Raw genomic sequence first — 17,729 nt, forward strand, 5'->3', positions numbered from 1 at the left:
TAATTCGTTATATTCCCTTAACGAACTGGCATAACGAACTAAGGCTAGTTCGCCTCCCTTCCGCTAACGAATTAGGTTTAGGTCAGAGAATGTTAGAACATTCTCTGACATTTACCTTATCCTCATACCAGCCAACTCCGGCGCCGCCTTCGCCGGAAAACCGTGTGGTGGCCGAAAAAACGTATTCCAGCACCGTTTTCAGCGTTTTTCGTCCTGTTCGATCCAGATCTGAGCTAGGGTGACCCCTAAGCTCATCTTAGGTTCGGTTAATACCGATTCCACCCGGATCTCATGACTTCAACGGTTTAACGGTGTCGGTTCATCGTTTCGCAACTAGATCTAACGGTTTTGGACCTCTACAATATCACACTAACATTACCTTGGGTCGAAAATCGGTTCTCCTTCTTCTTCTTCTTCTTGGTTTCAGCTAGAGAGAGCTAAGTGTGTGTTTTGGCTGGTGTATGTAGTATGAGAAATGAATGATAATTGGGTAATTAAGGCTTTTATAATTATGGACCATGGGCTTAAGCCCATGGTCTCATCCTTCTTTCATTCATGACCCAAGTCCATAACCCATATCCATTAACCAACACTAGCCCGACCCATACCAAATCCTACTCTATTTAATTATTTCCCAATAACCCGAGTAAACTTTCCCCTCTATTATTAGATAATATAATTAAAAACCTTTCATCTCTAACAAATTATGTTTAAATCTAAACGTTCCATTAACTAAACTAACCATATTATTGAAGTGAAAGATCCAAACCGACCAAATTTCTAGAGTTACCAAAAGTAACGATAAAGGTTCGAACTTCCATACGGGCCAATTCAACACCGAACTTTTGAGGGTTAACATGCCCGCCCCTATGGACAGCAGGCCCATCATTCTTTGAGCATTTTACTTTCAACACACATATATATTTTCTTTGTCAATTCTTCTCTTTCTAGATTAGAAGATTAGCTTATTTATTTTATATACTTTCGTAATATCATGAACCTGTCTAACACAAAGTAGATTATGGTGTAAAGAATGTCATATTTTACATTCTTCTTGGCTAATATCTTCTTCAACTTGACGCATGCCAATATGCCATGACTGATATATCCTTACCCTCTCCTATCCAAAACAAGAAAACAAAATAAAATAAGATACGAAAGAAAAACCCGTTGAATTAAATATTTATTGTTAAAATGATAAAATCAGAGTATTAGTATTATGAACCAACAAAAAATAGATTATGATGTAGAGAATGTCATATTTTACCTTCATCTTGACAAATATCATCTTCAACTTGACTCGTGTCATGACTGATATATCCTTGTACTCTCCTATCTAAAATCAGTAAAAAAAACAAAATAAAATATGAAAGAAAAACCCGTTGAATGACATATTGAACTTTAAATCACCATATCCTGAACCAGTCTAAACAAAAAGTCGAATATGGTGTAGATAATGCCATATTTTACCTTCCTTTAGGCAAATATCGTCTTCAACTTGGCACGTGCTATGACTGATATATCCTTGACCTTTCCTTCTAAAACCAGAAGGAAAAAAAATAAAATAAAATATGAAAGGAAACCCTGACCGATCATTTTTCCATATATGTTACACATTAATACACATATGTGCTTAACATCGTTTGCCTGTGATTCAAATCCAATGTTCCATAGAGTTCGTTACAGTCCCTTTGTAACAATCGCCAAAAATTTTTGTTAATAAATCATGTTTAACAATAAAATTTCGTCATTATGAGAAAAATCTTCTTTATTAGTGATCTATATGTTTCAAAGTCAACAAAAAGTGTAAAAATCGCCACGTAACGAATCTGGCGTGGAATGACCCCGGGTAAAAAGTCAGAATATAAATAATTCATTAAAGGGGTTAAATAATCTCGAAAAAATTAAAATAGATATTAAAGTAGTCGAGATAATATATAAATTTAATTTTTAGAAGGTCGAATCGCAAAAAATTAGAAAATAGGTAACCGAAAGCCAATAGAGGACACCGTAAGAGCCCGACATCAAGTTTTTCAGAAAACTAAGTTATTAGGCAGACATTGACTGTAATCTAGTTTCGCTCAAAGTCTGATAAAAATTATCGAAAATGGACTTCGTTGGAGTAGATAAATTACGCTTTACGTTAAACCTTATTACCTAAACTATACAATATATCTTATTATTTACCCACCCTTACCCCACTTCCCCACCCTTAACCGTCCATTTCCCCCCTCCCCCCTCTCTTGACACCTCACATCCACTCATCCTCCATGCATACATCAACATCACCATACCTATGAACTAGACCTATGTGTTGTGTTAACCAAAATATCACACACAACAACCTACTACTTACATCATTACACTACTCTCTCTTCTCTCTCTCCATATATATCGTATCCCACCACCACCACTTCACCATCATCTTCAAAAATTCATAAATCACACACACACACACATCAAACCATGGAGAATTAATAAACATAGAAGATCAAGTAAGCTAGGAAGGAGCTTAGGAGGGAAAATCACCACATTCACAACACTTTCATCTTCATTTTAACAAAACCCAAGTAAGTAAGGATTGAGAATTATGATTACAAAGATTGTCTTGGGTTGGAAATGAGATTGAAGGATTATTAATAATGGGTTTGGATATATATGTGTGTGAATCGTGTATATGTATATGTGTGCATGTGTGTGCCGTGAGTATGTGTGTGTGTGTGTATGAGTGGAAGTATTAAACCCACTTATACATACATGCATTCACCTTAAAAGATGATTTTTGATTTACAAGATTGATTAGAAATATTTTTAAGATCTAGGAAAAATGATGAATAATAAGATGTTTAGAAATTGAGATTAATAAGAGGTTGATGAATTGCATGGATGATTGTTAGGTGTTAGGATGAGATTTTGATTACTTGGAAAAGTTTAAATCATAAAATGGATAATGATAGATTTAAAGCTTGATAATTTTGGATTTTTATATAATGGATAAATTAATGAGAATGGTATTAATAGGATGAAATGAAATAGGATGCATGTTAGATTGAACCGCCAAAGTTGTAAAATTGAAAAGATGAAACTTGAACTTGCTAGATTTCTAAATAAGGAAACTTTAATTGTTAACTTGTAAGAATTTTGATAAATGATCCCTTTGTGTTATGAAACTTAGATTTAAATGTTTAAAATGGATGGTTTATGGATAGGATGCATGTTAGAAATTCATACAATCTTGAATTATGATCAAAAACTTAAATACATGAATTGCTTGTTAGATGCTTACTAGGAATGGAAACTTTGTAAAAGTAAGTAATAAGAGATTAAAACTTGAATAGAATCATAAGATACATGAAATCTAGATCAAACTAGTTGAATAAGATAAACAAGTTTGCTACTTTATAATGTTTGAAAAGATTGTGTGAAAAAGGCTAACAAGAGTTGAACATTTCCATAATAAGAAACTTTGTCAAATAAACACTTAGGAAATTATGAAATGTATGAACTTGATGATTTAAATGACTCATTTATATTAGTTTAAATCTGGAAAATTAAGGTTTGTATTGATAAGTGTTCATATGAAAAATGATAAACTTGATTGTTCATATTATTGATAAACATAAATTATAAAATAGGAACTTAAAATCCGACTTGAATGTACTATTTGAATGAGTTGTGAAATCTGGAAATATAGGACAAATTATAGTTTGTAATATGTATATTTAGTGCATAGGATGTTTGGTTAGAAATGGCTAAATCTAGTTTACTTGTCGGTAACTTCAACGGTCGGAAAACCGACTTTTTAACGTAAAACCGACATCACGGTTAGGGACTGTTTTAGAACAGCCCCTAAAACCGACATCGCGATTTGACCATCATAGCTTGTGCCAAGACCTTCCGCATGATCCATATCCTCCGTATCGAAGATTTGATGATGTCTAGGCTCGGCTAATCTCCTAGAATCGCACCCGGGATGTATAGTTGTAACCCTTTACAGTTTTTCTCATGTGATTAAGAACACTTGTGTATTATTCTTGATGATTGATATATGATTATTGATGTTTAGTATGTCTGTGTGTTTGGTCGGTTTAGGTTTACGTTGGTCTGAACGATCCGTTACCAGTTGCTAGATAATTAGTCATATAACTGTTTGGTTAGATTGAATACGATAAAACATACAATTACCCTTAACTGAGTCACACTGGCAATGACTGTTTGATAACCAGTGCCGTGTGTAAAGTAATTATTGATGTCTAAGGTTTTGTCTGATTGATTCGTTTTCAGTCAATCGTTAATAATTAATCTGTTAGGTTGCATGAGATGCTGTTGGTTGCTTACATGAATTCCCGGGTGTGATTTGCTTTGTTAACTGTTTGAAACTCGTTTATTTGTTCGTTGCTTAGTTCTTTATATTTACTAAAATTGCTTGTGTGATCAGCACGAAAATTCAGTTACCTCATAATTAGAAATCTGTTACACGAATACATTGACCACATACTCCTTGTGATACGATACCTTACTTGATCTAACTATTTAGAATAATTAGGTTTTTGATTGACTCAAACGACGGTCATCACCGACTGTCACTTGGCAGTCGTTGTGCAACCACAAGAGCATAACTCTATGGCGTAAACACGGTGGGACGAAAACTCTGGTGGGCTTAGGGTCCGAACTGAAAATCTTTGCATAAAACCTAGCTCAAATCTTTCATTGTCAGTATCCAACCCAAAAGTGAAACAAGTGAGATTAAGGTGCTGTTTGTTTTTGAAGACAAAAAATGTCTGCAGTCTGATTTCATCTGATTTCATGTCTGCAACTAAAGATGTGGTCTGAAGGTCTGCAATCTGAAAATATAATACTGTTTGTTTTATAAACTGGATATCGTCTGCATAAGCTGAAAATTAGTTATCTATCATATATATAACAGTAGAACGAAATCTTAAATGTGTGTAAACTGCTAAAATAATTGGTGGTGGTGTGCGAACTATGGAAGTGAGTGGTGGTATACGAACTATGGAAGTGGGTGGTGGTAGACGATTGTAGTAGGCAGTGAACGGTGGTGGTGGACAGTGGGTGGTGGTGATGGACGGTTGTGGTGGGTGGTGGTGGATGGTGGTGATGGCAGCGGACGGTGGGTGGTGGTGGTGGTGGCGGCGGCAGACGGTGTTTGGTGGTGGCGGCAGACGGTGGGTGGTGGTGGATGGTGGTGGCGGACGGTGGGTGGTGGTGGATGGTGGTGGTGGCGTACGGTGGTAGTGGGTGGTGGTAGTGGACGGTGGTGGCGGGTGGTGGTGGCGGCAGACGGTGGATGATGATGGATGGTGGTGGTGGCGGACGGTGGTGGTGGGTGGTGGTGTCGGCGGGTGGTGGTGGCGGCAGACGGTGGATGATGATGGATGGTGGTGGTGGCGGACAGTGGTGGTGGTGGATGGTGGTGGTGGTGGCGTACGGTGGTAGTGGGTGGTGGTAGTGGACAGTGGTGGCGGGTGGTGGTGGCGGTAGACGGTGGATGATGATGGATGGTGGTGGTGGCAGACAGTGGTGGTGGGTGATGATGGATGGTGGTGGGTGGTGGATGGTGGTGGTGGGTGGTGGTGTCGGCGGGTGGTGGTGGCGGCAGACGGTGGATGATGATGGATGGTGGTGGTGGCGGACAATGGTGGTGGGTGGTGGTGGTGGATGGTGGTGGTGGCGGACGATGGTGGTAGTGGATAGTGGTGGTGGCCGACGGGGGTGATGGTGGTGGTACTAGCGGACGGTGGGTGGTGGTGGGGGACGATGGTGGTGGGTGGTAGCGGCGAAGGACGATGGGTGGTGGTGGTGGTGGTGTTGGACATTGGGTGTTGATATGATGTTAAGAAGTGTGAAGAAGTTTGAAGAAGTGTGAATATAGTGGATATTAGTTTATTTTTTAAGACCATAAAAACAGTTTTCAGATCTTTATTTTTCTTTAAACAAACTGTCTTCAGAAGCTTATGTTTGCGCGCACGCATACATGAGCCTCTTGCAGATCTTTGAAGCAAAAACAAACACAACCTAACTCAAGTCTTCTACCATTAAGCCATATGTGAGGGATATCAAATTTAAAGAATTGACTTATGTAATCTGAAATTAATGATTTATTAAATAACGTATATATATTTAAAGTTATTTAAAACTTGTTGCTAAATCGTTTCCACTCTTTGAGAGAAAGTTACTAAAATAGATTTTAACGTCTTTACGTAATTCAAAACCCTACAAGCAATACTTATTTATACCCATATCTGTCTCTTACAAATTCAAAACCTCTACAGCCTCTTCCATTACTGTCGATCTTTTGCCTCTTCCATCAGCGTCCATCTTTTGCCTCCGCCATCACCATCTTTCACGTAATCTATTTGTCCAATTTGATCAGCTTTTTTTGTTCATCGAATTAAATGATTTTAGCAATAGAGTTTACTCAACGCTTTCGCATTTCTGTTGTAAATATCACGGCTGCATAAACCTTATTTAGATGAAAGGTTTGAAACTTTGATAAACTGCGGTACCCAAAAAACCAAACCGTGACTATTGAACCGAAACAAAAGGTTTTATGCTTTTGTAGAAACCTAACTTATGGTTCGGTTCAATTTTGCATGTGATAAAAACCAAATATTTTCATTGTTTTTGTTAAGTAAGAAGTGTATAAATGTGTAACTTAAATATTTTGACACTCAACTTAAATATTTGTCCCACATACATGTACAATAATCAAAATAAGTTGTTACTTACATAAACGATTTAGACAGATATTCGTTATTTTGGGCAAACTTTTTTTTCAAGCCCAAATATTCAAGATCAAATAGCAAAACCCAAAAAACCAAACCAGAACGGTTTAAAAAATTCAAAAACCAAAGTTTCGATTTATGATCTGATTTTAACCCATTACCAACCCAAATCGTACCACACAAACCACTATTAACATATATAAGGCTTTTTAAACTCTAATTGTGACCAGAAACCACCATTGTAGTTGTTAAAAAATAATCTAATTTTTTTGTTGTTATTTGGCACTTGCCATGGGAGTCGAACTCTCCCAACCCTCTTTGTGGAGAATTTATCCAAGTTTTTGAAAACCATTCAAATGTTTCACAAGCACTTTGAAGATAAAATAAGCTTTGTAGACCACCATTTTGATAAGTGGATCCATAGGTTACTAGATAAACTTAGTAGTTTGAACAAAATGTCATTCACTTATCGACCATCTCTATGGGTCCCATTCATAAGGACATTTCAAAACTGATGGAATTTCATAATTATAAAAAAATAGTGGCTACTCTAGTCTGTGATGATAGTTTATTTCATAATTGTTATTTGGAGACTACACAATTTATTGAAGATATCAAAAATTTCTATCTTTGGTCTCGAGATTATATTGATACAGAAATAGTGGTCATGATGGTTGATGATGCCCTCTTTATAATTGCATTTTGTAAACTCCTGCTGCAATCACCAGATGTGAAATGCAAGTATCTCAAACTGTGCATTGTTAAGGACTTGTTATTAATAGAAAATCAAGTCCCGATCTTTGTTGTTGAAAAACTTTTTCATTGCATTATAAATTATCCAAGTGCCACTTTACCGAGATAACTCTTGCCACAAATATCACAGAGCTATATGTTTGCAGATGCAAAAGGTGAAATTTGTGTGGAAGTTGATAAAGCTTTTTCACACGTAAAACATATTCATATTTTAGAGTTTTTGTGGATACTCTGCATTTCTTCATACACACTTTTTAAGGGCCTCCACCAACTCAAATGTGCTTTATGTCATAAGACTATACTTTAGATCGATAAAGTTTGAACCGCACATGAACTCAAAATGGGCAATGAGAATCCTTGTAAAAACACGTACGGGTTGGCGTGTGACCCTTAAGATGTCAATACTAAATGTGGATTTTAACACAGAATATGTGTTAAACAACCTTATTGCATACGAATAGTCTCATGATCATTCTTTTGTAACATCATATGTACATTTAATGTGCGCATTGATGGTGGCCGTTGAGGATGTTGAAAGGCTAGGAATGACAGGAGTTCTAGTTAATAATCTTAAATTAGACCAAAAAAGCATTGGATATATTCAAAGTAGCGTTGACTTCTCCTAAGTGCCAAGGTTTTATGGAAAGCAAATGCACGAATTAGAGTAGTACTTCATGACATCATGGATAGCGTAGTTTATTTGAAGCGTTATTTTAGTTCAATCGTGTGGTTTATTCTAGTAGTTGTCTCAAGTCTTTTAGGTGCTGAGCAGTTGGCTTACGCAGTGAAAGCTGATTTTAAGTAAATGATTCACACCAAATTTCAGTTTTGCTTAACGTTATTTCTGGATTATTTTGACAGTTTTGCTTAACGTTCTTTCTTGATTATTCCGACAGTTTTGCTTAACGTTATTTTTGGATTATTTTGACCGTTTTGCCTAATGTTATAGTGTGAAATTAGCTACAATGTGTAATTAGTTACAGTTTTGCTTAGTTACACACAAAAACATTAAGCAAAACTATAATTAATCCAGAAAGAACGTTAAGCAAAACCGTCAAACTAATCAAGAAGAACGTTAAGCAAACCTGTCAAAATAATCCAGAAAGAATTAAGCAAAACTGAAATTTGGTGTGAGTCATTTTACTTCAAGTCAGCTTTCACTGCATAAGCCAGCTGCACAACACCCAAAAGATTCAAGACAATTGCTAGAATAAACAGCACAATTGAACTAAAATAACGCTTTAAACAGACGACGTTATCCATGATGTCTTGAAGTACTACTCTAATTCGTGCATTTGTTTTTCATAAAACGTTGGCACTTGGGAGAAGTCTGTCAATATTGCTTTGAATATATCCAATGTTTCTTGGTCTGGTTTAAGATTATTAACCAGAAATCCTCCAATTCCTAGCATTTCCGCAGCCTAAACAATCGCCATCAATGCGCACATTAAATGTACACATGATGTTACAAAAGAATGATCATGAGATTGGTCGTATGCAATAAGGTTGTTTAACACATAACTGTGTTACAATCCACATTTAAAATTGGCATCTTAAGGGTCACACGCCGTCCCGTACATGTTTTCACAAGGATTCTCATTGCCCATTATGATTTCGTGTGTGGTTCAAACTAGAACGATCTAAAGTAGAGCCTTATGACATAATGCACCTTTGAGTTGGTGGAAGCCCTTAAAAAGTGTTTACGGAGGAATGTAGAGTCTTCACAAAAAACCTAAAATATGAATATGTTTTACGCGTGAAAAGGCTTTATCAACATCCACACAAATTTCACCCTTTGCATCCGCAAATATATAGCTCTTTGATATTAGTGACAAGATGTATCTCGGTAAAGTGGCACTTAGATCCTTTATAAAGTAATGAAAAAGTTTTTCCACAACAAAGACCGGGACTTGATTTTCTATTAATAACAAGTCCCTAGCAATGCACATGTTGAGATACTTATATTTCAGATCTGGTGATTGCAGCAGGGGTTTACAAAACACAATTATAAGGAGAGCATCATCAACCACCATGGCCACTATTTCTGTATCAGTATAGTCTCGAGGCCAAAGATAGAAATTCTTGATGTCTGCAATAGATTGTGTAGCCTCCAAATAACAATTATGAAATGAACTATCATCATAGACTAGAGTAGCCATCATTTCTTTTTTATAATTACGAAATTCCATAAGTTTGGAATTGTTCCTATGAATGAGACCGATAGAGATGCTCACCGGGGTGAATGACTTTCCGTTCAAACTTCTTATATGTCCATCTGGTAACTTGCGGATTCGCTTATCTAAACGGTGGTCTACAAAGCTGATTTTATCATAAAAGTGCTTTTGAAACATTTGAATGATCTTAAAAACCTACCTACCCACCCACCCACACACCTATTTGTCGGATCAAGCTTTTGTTAATTAGTGACGATTAGTGTTTAATCAGGTTGCATCATCATCAACAACAATGATACAAGGTTTGAAACCCTATGAATCAGTCGTATATAATAATAATTTTCTTCATCAAATTTGCTTACACTGATATGATCAACTTCGGGATTAATTTGTCAGTGCAAACCAAAGGTTTTTTTTTATAATGGCAAGCCTCTAAAGACAAATGCATGTTTAGCCATTTGAAAAAGGAGGAAATATGGCATTTTCTACTAAGATCATGGCCCTTACTACAATGATAACAACCATTTGCCACACACACACACTAAATATTTGCTTCACACTACTCTAGTACCCTCCCACCAGGTACACATCAATCCTTCCCATAACCAGCCTAATTAACGCTTTGGAAATAAAGCAGAAACTAGTATAAACAAGACTACAATGTGCAACTAATGCTTTCTAGTTGAGTGTTAACAGCTTATGCAGGCTGACAAAATGTTTACAACAGGGAAGGTTTAACCATATTCTAAAACTTTCTGTTTAGAAATATTCATAAAGTGCAGACAAAGTGCATACATGCCTACACGTTGATGATATAAAAGTTATGAACATGCAAGGCAAGTGCTACAAGAAAAATGATCATGTTAACATGTAAATAACTTCAGGATAATGGTATATAAATTTGTCAAATATATAAGATGATCATTGTAAAGCTAACTAATATAATCACACATATGTTGCAAATCCATCCAAATCTTTCATAAAACCATTAACATGTTATATATGTAAACAATCATATCCAGAAACCATAACAACATAGGGACAATGTTTTTGGTTTCAGTGGTGATCGGTCAATAATAAAATTATTTATTAAAACCTGGTTCAATAAATATGTCATAATTATTAATCAAATTAATTAATATGTGCGCAGCGGAATAAAAACGAAAAATCAACACTTTAACAAACCCGACATGATCAGGTTACAAAACCATACGAGCACAGTAAAAATATGCAATACGTTAATAACTACCGATGAGATAAATACATACCTCGGTTAATGAATAACCAGTTGAGACACCAAGGTTCAACGAACGTTGCTAGTTGACGAACCGAACAAACTGAGTGTGACGGTGGCGCGAGAGGCAGCTGTAAGCGGGCAGCAGCGGAGGACGACGTGGGTTGCGCGGCGTCATACGATGGTGGCGAGTGGCTTGCTGCGACGGTGGTTTCTAATTTACTATCGGCCGTAAACGAAAGGAATACAGGTTTTGTTTGGCGGTGGCTTACACCACTTTTCTTGGAGACTAATCCAAGAAATTACGTAGGTGCCTATATTATTGTTATTATAAGATTATTTATATTATCTTGTTGTTATCAATAATATGGTATAATCACGTCCAAAGCCCAACCCATTTTAAGTCTCATTTAAAACCTAAACGAGTTTATTTATAGTAAATAAACTATATTATTTATCGGTTTAATAATTTAAATAAATTTTAGTTCGTTGTTCAAGATGAAACTCTCACAGGTCATAATTCGGTCGGTCGCGTTACTTAAACCGGTCCACTTCCAACACAATGACATTAAACGTCAATATTCCTCCACAGTTGCAAAATTTCAAATCCTCGTGAAAGATTGAAAAGTAATGCTTGGCAATAAACTAAGATATAATCTAAGTAACAAAACAGTCACTAATTTGCAGAAAACAGAAGCAACTTTATAGTAGATAGCATTTACATAAGTTTCCTTTTATTGTAAATTTGTGATACATTGGGAGCAGTCTATGTAAGAATCTCCCTTCATATATCTGGTATAAAAATAAATAATTAAAAAATCCTTTTTTTGTAGATATGCATAAATTCACATTAACACATTCGCTAAAACAGTAGCTATATCTAGAGATGCAAACGAGCCGAGTTCATGTTCATTCATTTAATTAAATGAATAAAAAAATTGTTCATGTTTGTTACCCAACGTTTCACTGAACATTTGGTTCGTTTACATGGGACGAGTTACGTCTAGTTTCTTCTCAACTTATTTTAAATTTGTTTTACCTGTTGGCCCATTAGAAATAAAGCTTAACCCGAATATGCTAATTCAATATTAATGGTTCGAAACTGCTTTTGTTGACTTTGACTTGCAGGTCAAGTTTAGACTAAGCTAATAAGTTCTCTTGAGAAGACAGGATCGGTTTTACATGTCTCCGATCATGTTAACGCTATTCGTTATCCTTCTTTCCAACATATAGTGCAAAAATGAATGTATTTTATATATAAAATTTTTTTGTTAATATTATAATAATGTTTAATACAAAATAGGTTTTATTTTATATTGTATAAAAGAAAATATGTTTATTTATATAATTTAAAATAATACTAAATTTAATATTTTAAAACAATTAAGATGAAAATAAAGTTTTTGTAATATCAATCAATCAATCAATCATACCCAGTGAAGTCCCATCAACAGCATAGCTATAAGTAGGGTCTGGGGAGGGTGAGATGTAGGCACACCGTACCTCTATCCACATGGATAAAGAGGTGGCTTCCAGAGAGACCCTCAGCTCTAAAATACCTATGTATGAAGCAATACAAAGGAAATCAGAGTTCAACAGTAGTAGTAGTAGTAGTAGTAGTAGTAGTAGTAGTAATAATGATACTAATAGTAATAACAATAATAATAATACTATTTATGTAGAGAGAATATTATTATGGTGTGTGCCTAAAATAAGGTAAATAGAAGCCCTATGGTATTCCTTTCTCCCTAGAAATCCTTAACTTTAATTCTATTTCTCCAAGAATTCCTATCTTCAACCATGTCTTCGGAGAGGTTTAGGTCTATCAAATTCTGCTTAATCCTCTCATCCCAAGTCAATTTAGGTCGTCCTCTACCCCTTCTCCCCTCTATAGTAATGTTTCTACTGATCTAACAGGATTCGTCGTTTGTCTTCTCTTCACATGTCCAAACCATCTCAATCTCCACTCTCTTATCTTGTCTGCTATGTTCGCTACCCCTAATCTCTCCCGAAACACAACGTTTCTTATTCGATCTAACCTTGTGTGTCCACACATCCAACGTAGCATTCTCATTTCTGCTACCTCCAACTTCCGCAATTGTGCCTTCTTGATGGCCCAACAATCTGTTCCATATAGCATTGCAGGTCTAACTGCAACCCCATAAAATTTTCCTTTTAGTTTAGTTGGGAAACTCTTGTCACACAATATACCTGTGGCTGCTTTCCATCTACCCCATCCTACCTGAACTCGATGGGTCACATCACTGTCTAGTTCCCCATCGATCTGAACAAAAGATCCTAGATACTTGTCTACCTGAACTCGATGGGTCACATCACTGTCTAGTTCCCCATCGATCTGAACAAAAGATCCTAGATACTTGAACCTCGTTACCTGCGGAACCACCTGCCCTTCAATGGTAATCTGTGCGTCCTCATTGTCATTTGCCCCTCCAAAAGCACAGTGTAGGTACTCCGTCTTAGATCGACTGATCCTTAAACCTTTTGTCTCTAAGGTTGTACGCCACTCCTCGAGTCTCATGTTTAGATCTTGTTTTCTCTCAGCAAGTAACACAATATCGTCTGCGAACATCATGCACCATGGGAGCGTCCCCTGAATCGACTTTGACAACTCGTCCAAGACTTTGACAACTCGTACCCATGGTGAAGACCTACCTCTACGGGGAAGAAATCAGTATCACCCACTGGCGCACGGACACTTGGTGTACTCCTGGTATACATATCCATAATTATCTCTATGTATTTCATGGGTACTCCTCTACCCTCCAAGCACTCCCAAAGCACCTGTCGTGGCACACTGTCGTAGGCCTTTTCTAGGTCAATAAACACCATATGCAGGTCACGCTTCTTCTCCCTATACTTTTCCATCAATCTTCTTATAAGGTGTATTGCCTCTGTGGTAGAACGACCCGGCATGAATCCAAATTGGTTCACCGTAACCTGAGTTTCTCGTCTAAGTCTAACCTCGATCACTCTTTCCCATAGCTTCATAGCATGACTTAGTAGTTTGATTCCTCGGTAGCTTCAAAGTTTTTGTAATATAATGATTAAGATTGAAAATTTTTTAATATATAAAAAAGGGTGAAGTTTTAACTTTACCAAAATACCCTCCATACCATTTGAAATTGTTTTTTCTCTCTTCACGTTAGTTTTTTTTAAAAAGATATAATTTAATCCACAAAACAACAACACATTAATTAAATGTGTGGTTGTACACTTGTACATGAGTTTTTAAAATTACAACACAATGAGTACTCAAATTATAGATGGCAATGGGTCGGGTCTAGATATTCCTAGACTCATACCCGATTATAGAGACCCATCCCAAACTCTTCGGGTATTTATCGGGTAATTACCCATCGGGTATCGGGTTTTTATTGGGTTTTAACAAAATACCCATCGGGTTCCACATGTGAGCCAAGATCTTAAATGGAATGGAAGAGAGAATGAAATAGACAAATGTATGGAATGGATCATTATCATTTCATTGTATTGTTTGGTTATCATGTAGAAAACTAGAAATGGAATTAATAATTAATTAATATTGTTAGAAATGCAAAAAAAAAGGAATAAAATAAAGTTGGCTATAAGTGGTGGTAGAAGTAATGGTTGGTGGTGGTGGCGGTAGTCGTAGTTGTGGTGCGCAACGATGGGTGGTGGTGGTGGCAAGAGTGGGAGGCGATCGGTGATGGTGGTTAGTGGTGGTCAATGAAGTTGGTTAGCGGTGGCAGGTGGTGTGGCGGAGGCGATGGCCGGCAGTAATGGCGGGAGCGGTGGTGAGTAGGTTGCTGTGATGGTGGGTAGCGGTGGTTGTGTATGGTGATGGTGGCGGGTGGCGGTGAATGTGGTGGCGGCAACAGTGGGGTGGTCGTGGGAGGCGGTGGTGATCGGTGGTAATAGTGGGAGGGCGGTGGAAATGAGTAGGGTGAAAATGGGATGGAATGACAAAAAAAACAAGGGACACATCCGTTACATTACATTTTTTAACCGAATGAAAGACAAAGATACTTGTTAAACACATTGCTTGTATTATGCAGGAATATTATGATCCGAATCGGTCAATGTTGGAATTGGTCTTTGCACCTGCAGAAGAATGGATTTCACGAAGTGACTCTGACATTATTCATGCCACAATGAGTGAACTTTCAAAACTCTTTCCTGATGAAATTGCAGCAGATGGGAGCAAAGCAAAAATATTGAAATATCATGTAGTAAAAACACCAAGGTTAGTTGGTATATCTAACAAGGAGTTAGCATGAACCATAAATGGACAATTTGTATTAATACTTGTGTTTCAGGTCGGTTTATAAAACAGTGCCAGACTGTGAACCTTGTTGTCCGTTACAAAGATCTCCGATAGAAGGATTTTATTTAGCTGGTGATTACACAAAACAAAAGTATTTGGCTTCAATGGAGGGTGCTGTTTTGTCAGGAAAGTTTTGTGCCCAAGCTATTGTACAGGTAATAAATCTTCTTCAGTGGTTAGCATAAAAGCCTAGATTTGTGTGTTCTGATGCATCTTGTTACACAGGACTACGAGTTGCTTGCTGCAAGGGGGGAAGTGGTGGCTGCTGAAGCAAGTCTGGTCTAATTGTCCAAAAGATGAAGACGTGGTAAGCTGAAAATTGATAAAAATACGCACCCATAGGAATTTAAGTGAAACTCATCTTGTATCTGTTACTTCATAAATGAACTTGAGCGTTTGTTTACAACTTTTGACGTATTTGGAATCACAATTGCGTGTGAAAAGGGTATGATTTTAGGAAAGTAAATGGCTAGAAGGTGAGTGTGATTAATTCGTTGAGCTTGAACCAATACTACTTTTTACTCATCTGGGTTGGGTTTTAGAGGTGCGTTTTTGCTAATGACTTTGTGACGCCTTTTCCGCGGGATCTTAAGACAATGGGATTGCATCTAAGCAGGCTACTTTGGTCAAGAAATCTGCTGGTACATACATGGAGATGATTAGTTCTTCCTATTTACTGCCTGGCTTCTTTTTCTCTTGATTATGATCTCAAATCTTGTTAGCAGCAACAATTTCTCCTCTTACTAAAGTTATAATTATAACCTTTTATTACAATTGGCATTTTAAACATCCTTAATGAGTTATTTCACGTTAGTGCATTTGTTTTACATTGGGACCTTTAGGTATGAGCGAGCCACGTAGGCTCGACATGCAAGCACCACACCATCCTCTAGTGAGCTTTCGTGAGTAGTCACTAGTGAAGCTCACTCATGAAAGTGAGGCAGTGTGAGGATCTTTTCTTTGTGTTTTCTATTTTTCGATAAGTTAAAAATAAAGGAAATCAATATTAGGATTTCGAATGGAACCTCTAAAAATAATCAATGTGTGTGTTTTGCTTTAATATGTCTTAAATCCTTTAATGAAGTTGTCATGTTTAAATTGTGACAAAATGACAAAACTCGTCCTTTATGTTTGCTTGAATTTTCATCGGTCGTCCTTTAGAAAGATAAACGCCAAAGAACATCCTTTATGTTTAAAATATGTATCATGTTTTGTCCTTTCGTCTTAACCCAACTAATTTTTCTTGTTAAATCTAGTTATGTGGAGGGTAGTTTTGTAAATTTGCATATTATTTAATATAAATAAAACTAAAAGAACAAAAATAATAATTTCATCTCTCTCTCTCTCTCTCTCATCCATTCCCCACCCTCCATCTTCATCCTCTCTATCCACCACCACCATCACCTACCTTCTTCTCCGGCAACCCATACACACAACTCAAACCTGTATATACACCATCTCTCTCTCTCTCTCTTATTTTATTTGTAAACCCTAACTTTTTGGGGTATTTAAACCACCACCGTCGACATCTCCGGTGGGTTTCCGGTAGCCAATAACAACCGGAGATTCTGACCCAATACACAAAAGATGGTCCAATCTGCTACCGCTATTTATAGTATTAGTTTTCATAGCCGAGATCAATTTCTTATGGCGATTAGATTTGTCGAAGAATGCCGATCTACTCAATTCGTAGACTGAATCGTTCTATCAGTTCACGATGTCTTCGCTTGATATCTCCAATGATGATGGCGGCGGTGAGATGGCGGCGGCGGTGGTTTAAATACCCTAAAAAGTTAGGGTTTACAAAAAAAAATAAGAGAGAGAGAGAGAGATGGTGTATGTACATGTTTGAGTTGTGTCTATATATACTGGGTTGCCGGAGAAGATTGTAGGTGGTGGTGGTAGACGGAGAGGATGAAGACAGAGGGTGGGGAATGGATGAGAGAGAGAGAGAGAGAGAACAAAAGAGATGAAAATTTATTATTATTATCTTTAAATATTTATTCTTTTTTTTATTTATATTAAATAATATGCAATATTACAAAACTATCCTCCACAAAACTAGATTTAACAAGAAAAATTAACTGGGTTAAGACGAAAGGACAAAACATGATACATATTTTAAACATAAAGGATGTTCTTTGGCATTTATCTTTCTAAAGGACGGCCGATGAAAATTCAAGCAAACATAAAGGACGAGTTTTGCCATTTTGTCTTAAATTATAGTAAACATGTTTATACCGTGTTTCCAAGTATCACTTAAAGGAAGAAATGAAAGTAAAGGGAGAGAAAGATAAGAAAGAGTCATATTCAAATTAATTTTTTTTATTCATATATTATCAAGTCTCAAACAACCCATGGATCCATATTTCTCTTAACCATTTTCAATTATAAAATTAAAATGAATAAAAACTAATTAATTGTTACCATAGAAAAAGTTAGAAAGCTCCAACATTCACATTTGCAATTGTGGGCTAGGTTTTGGTGATTCGATAGAT

The 17,729-nt window shown here is 36.6% G+C and overlaps 1 protein-coding gene across 1 annotated transcript; it reads left to right on the forward strand.

Moving 5' to 3' along the window:
* The first annotated feature begins 14,574 nt into the window (after positions 1 to 14,574).
* On the forward strand, positions 14,575 to 15,612 carry LOC143530130 (15-cis-phytoene desaturase, chloroplastic/chromoplastic-like). Its single transcript, XM_077025755.1, has 4 exons — positions 14,575 to 14,619; positions 14,963 to 15,150; positions 15,224 to 15,386; positions 15,457 to 15,612. Exons 1-4 carry the CDS (start codon positions 14,575 to 14,577, stop codon positions 15,514 to 15,516), a joined length of 456 nt encoding a protein of 151 aa, XP_076881870.1. The 3' UTR covers positions 15,517 to 15,612.
* The last annotated feature ends 2,117 nt before the right edge of the window (positions 15,613 to 17,729 follow it).

The sequence above is a fragment of the Bidens hawaiensis genome, unplaced genomic scaffold (genome assembly GCF_021521415.1).
Source record: "Bidens hawaiensis isolate Kalapana, Puna unplaced genomic scaffold, B.hawaiensis_p1.1 tig00008841_1, whole genome shotgun sequence".
In the NCBI taxonomy this organism is placed as follows: Eukaryota; Viridiplantae; Streptophyta; class Magnoliopsida; order Asterales; family Asteraceae; genus Bidens; species Bidens hawaiensis.

What these genes read in the sequence shown, in the direction of transcription:
- LOC143530130 (XM_077025755.1), top strand. Translation starts at nt 14,575, where the DNA reads ATGGGTGGTGGTGGTGGCAAGAGTGGGAGGCGATCGGTGATGGTG. An exon ending in GGAGGCGATCGGTGATGGTG is followed by an intron (nt 14,620 to 14,962) that starts GTTAGTGGTGGT and finishes TGTATTATGCAG; the next exon opens with GAATATTATGATCCGAATCG. An exon ending in GTGCCCAAGCTATTGTACAG is followed by an intron (nt 15,387 to 15,456) that starts GTAATAAATCTT and finishes CTTGTTACACAG; the next exon opens with GACTACGAGTTGCTTGCTGC.